Source organism: Charadrius vociferus, unplaced genomic scaffold, assembly GCF_000708025.1.
Source record: "Charadrius vociferus isolate BGI_N301 unplaced genomic scaffold, ASM70802v2 scaffold50, whole genome shotgun sequence".
Classification (NCBI taxonomy): Eukaryota; Metazoa; Chordata; class Aves; order Charadriiformes; family Charadriidae; genus Charadrius; species Charadrius vociferus.
The window spans coordinates 1,330,699-1,334,481 of record NW_009646445.1 but is presented as its reverse complement, the minus strand read 5'-3'; the positions used below and the strand labels follow the sequence as shown (position 1 = coordinate 1,334,481).

Sequence of the window (3,783 nt, the reverse complement as noted above, 5' to 3'; positions counted from 1 at the left end):
CCTCGGTTTGTAGCTGAGGAAGTCTGCATATCTGGTGTATTTACTTACCCTGTATAAGGCTTTATCTGTGCAGTAAGCTGGTCTTCAGCCTGATCACTACTGGAGGCAGCGCTCACAGGTCTGTGATTTTCATCAGCAGCAGCAAAGAACGAAGCTCGCTGAACTGAGAAGCCAAACATACAGAGAAAAACAACGGCAGCAGTCATGAGTATCTGTTCATGCACAGCGCAACAGCTATGCTGCAGGATCTCAAAGCAATCTAAGAAGTCTGTCTTCAGCAAGATAGATGATGATATGACATACCAATATTCACTTGACGGAAGCAAACACATTGCAAGTGTTTGCACCGGGTTCTCCACTGTATGGGATTCAATAAGCCAGTAGAGCTCCGGCACAGCACTGCACGCTCACACAGATCATGCATCCCCCTCAGGCTAAGCAGCGATACCCCGGCAGCACTTGCAGTGTCCACCCAAGGCCAGTTCCAAGAGAGGCAAGAAGCCAAGCTGGAGCAACAAGAGCTGTGCAGAACTTCCTGGGTACAACTGCATGACACTATTTAATAATTCAGTAACTACATTTAGCTTCCTTCGCTCCACAAAGAATCCCTTTATCTTGAGGAAAGAAAAGCTCACTGTGCACAATTTACATGTGGAAAGTAAAATGACCAATGTAATTTTTCAGTACCCAAGGTTTTTTCCTTATGCCTTAGAAAACATTTTCAGATTGAAACATGAAACCTCTTTGCTGCCTTGTGTCTATACTTTTTGTCCTGTAACTGCTTAGACGTTTTAACACATCTCTAAATCACTATCACATGTGTTGTGACTGTAAACTACCAACTGCCTCTACCTCTGGAGTTTCCTAGCACAAACGGTAACATAAACACTTTTTAGTTTAATAAACTCTCCCTCAGCAGCTGCTGGTCTCTCCCTGGAAACAGAACAGTATCACCTTTTTCTGCTTGGTAAATCTTCTGTGCTTTCAACAAGGCTAAAATTAACATGCCTCAGTATTTGATGGAATTCTTCCTGCTCCTCTCTTTTCTTCCTTTGAATGAAAATAGTGAAAGTTGGTGTAGCTCGGGGATCCAGGCAGCTTTTGTTTCAGCTGGTTGCAGATAGCACTATTTGTAATGTTGGGGGCTTGTGCTGAAGACACCAACCAACGATGTGGAACAGAGGTGTCCAGGATCACAAGTCAGTATTTAAGGTGCTTGGTTCTTGTCAATCCCTACTGGCACCTGGCAGAGACTGGGATTATACTGACATCTGACAGCTGTTCCCTCTCCAAGTCAAATCTGAATACATTTTTACAGTGGTGAGATGAAGGTGCCAGCCTGACACATTACCCCAGGCTTTTCTTCATCTAAGCTGTCATTTTGTTACCTTCACCACACTAAACAGAAACCCAAGTGAATTTGGGGCCTGCAAAAGTGAGGGATTCAGGTTAATGAGGACAGTCCAATAAATCTAACCAAATAACAGGGATCTTTTAAACAGAAATTGTGGACCACAGTGAAATGCATTAAAACCTGGACTTCATCCCTACGTGGTGGTGAAAAAAACATCACTACAAATTCATCTCCTCTTGAGGAATAAGGCTTACTTTGAATACTCTTTCCCAAGACTGCAAAACAGAAATATGAGCCATGCTGATCCTACAACTCCTACGGCAATAGAGCAGAGCACACATGTACATCTTGAACACCAGCTTAGACATGCACTGTCTGAATCATGTATACAGCTACTACCAGAGAACAGCCAAGAAAGCAAATTACTTCACAGCCTTATCCAACCACGCAAAATAACGTCTAAAAGATCCAGGATCAGTGAAAACACTTTCATGAAGGTGGGACAGCATTTATGCAGAGATTAGGAAAAGGCACTTCTGTTTAGTGCACCTAGAAGACTTTTCCATCAGATTACAGTAACTGTAATGTAAACTCCCTTTGGGCTGAAGTGTATTTAATTTTAAATTCAAACACATCTAGGCAGCTTACAGTTCTCTTCAGTTTACTAAGTGTTATGGAAATGGAAAGTGCCATAGGATGAAATGACACTTATGTGCAAGTCTATGTATTCAGAGAATGCAAAGGGAAGAATGGCAATGTGAAAGTATATACCAACAAGGCATATTCCCCAAATTACCTTGGCAGCGCACTTCAGCTGCACTACAGAAACTTCTTGCTAGTGCAGTAAGCAAGCAATTAGTGTGCTCATATGCTTTTCCCCTGCTATTTGACTTCACGTTTGCACTTTCGTGCCAGATGTCTTTCCACCCTAGCTGTGATGTCTGCAACTGCTCTGCATGAACTGAAAAGTAGCCAGTTTCACAGAGATTTGGCAAAACTGTAGCACAGAGGGATTCCAGTATGAAGAAATGGTATCTGCGTATTACATACAAAGTTTTTACGCTGTTAAGACTTGAGTTGGTATTTTAAATGAGCTTAAGCTTCAGACTAAGTAGAAACAGTAACAACAACAAAAGCAAAAGTCAGAATTAAAAAAAGAAAACCAACCCCCCCCCTCCTTAATGAAGCATGCACAAAGACCAGCTTTCTCAGTATTACCTTCTGAAAACTTACCTTCAAAGGCTTTGGCAGCATCTACCAAGTTTGACCAGTCCAGATCAGAGGCAGAATCAGGCAATGGCATAAGACCAGGGTCTGGCATGGGCTGCCGTCTTTGCTCCTGGATATCTGTCAGGGAGCTGTCTGAGGCAGAAAACTCTCCTAGAGTAATGCAGAACAAATTAAGAACTCCATCAAAAAAACCCCACCAAAACCAGCCAATCAAAATTCCTTTCTTAATACTAATGCATCCCTATTTTTATTTTTTTTCTGGGGTAGCACTTGTGGAACCAGAACTCAGTAGAATGTTTGATCAACGGTAGTTGACCAGATACGGCATGTTAGAAGCCAGTTTTCTGAAACACTGCTTCTCATCAGGACATTCAGCTCCTTTCTAAGCTGCCTGAATCTTTGCAGCTTAGCACTTCAAAAGCCAACCTCTGCCTCCCCCTGGCACTGGGGCTGGGGGTAGTACTCTTCTACCCAATGACTCCTGCCCCTGCACAAGCTGAAGATACTCTGGAGGGCTCTGCAGCTTCTATGTTCCCTGGCACCTATTTGTTCCCGTAAAAACAGAAAAGTGTAGGGTTTTTTCCTCCTCTCTTTACAATCTCATGAACCAAGAGAAGCAGACTTAGGCCTACCAAGATGAATCAGAAGAAGAAAACCCTTAAGATGACTTTCAAAGCATTGCACGTCTCTCAGCAGTTTAGTGAAACCTCTTGATCTTAACTGAAAAATACTACCCACCCCACCCCTAAGTTGGTACACGGACCGCTACGGAAAAAACATTGACAAGCTTGAAAGAATGACATAAAGCCCCTGTAATTTTTGTGCAAACTGGTGCCTAGCAAAATGAAACACTTGATTATTGCCACAAATCAGAGAAAGACCAAATTGTGAACCAACAGTTATCTACTTTATTTCAGTTTACTGGCTGGACAATCAAAAAACATGCAATGACTTGTCAGTCAGCACATGTGTAAGCTCAGAAACAGCTTGCTTCCCTCATGCCCTCTGTCAGGGTGTAAAGAAAGTTTTGAAAACTTTGTAGGTGGTATTAGAACACCAGAGATGTAGGGGTGAGAAGATGGACTGGGCACCTGGGAGGAACCTGCAGAAAAGAAGGATATAGTGAAGAATCCATTTGGACCAGAGAGAACAGAAAGACAGTGTGGTGGGCAGGGCACAAGTGTATTGGAAGACAACTG

The 3,783-nt window shown here is 42.8% G+C and overlaps 1 protein-coding gene across 3 annotated transcripts in view; it reads right to left on the bottom strand.

Annotated features, from left to right (window-relative positions):
- SIPA1L1 (signal-induced proliferation-associated 1 like 1) overlaps window positions 1–3,783 on the bottom strand; it is a 76,974-nt gene that overhangs the window by 1,635 nt on the left and 71,556 nt on the right. For all 3 annotated transcript variants that reach the window (XM_009882222.1, XM_009882230.1, XM_009882238.1), the window contains 2 exons: window positions 2,588–2,734; window positions 49–163 (listed from right to left, as the gene is read on the bottom strand). In XM_009882222.1, coding sequence (XP_009880524.1) covers window positions 49–163; window positions 2,588–2,734 — 262 coding nt within the window. The remainder of the gene's footprint in view (window positions 1–48; window positions 164–2,587; window positions 2,735–3,783) is intronic.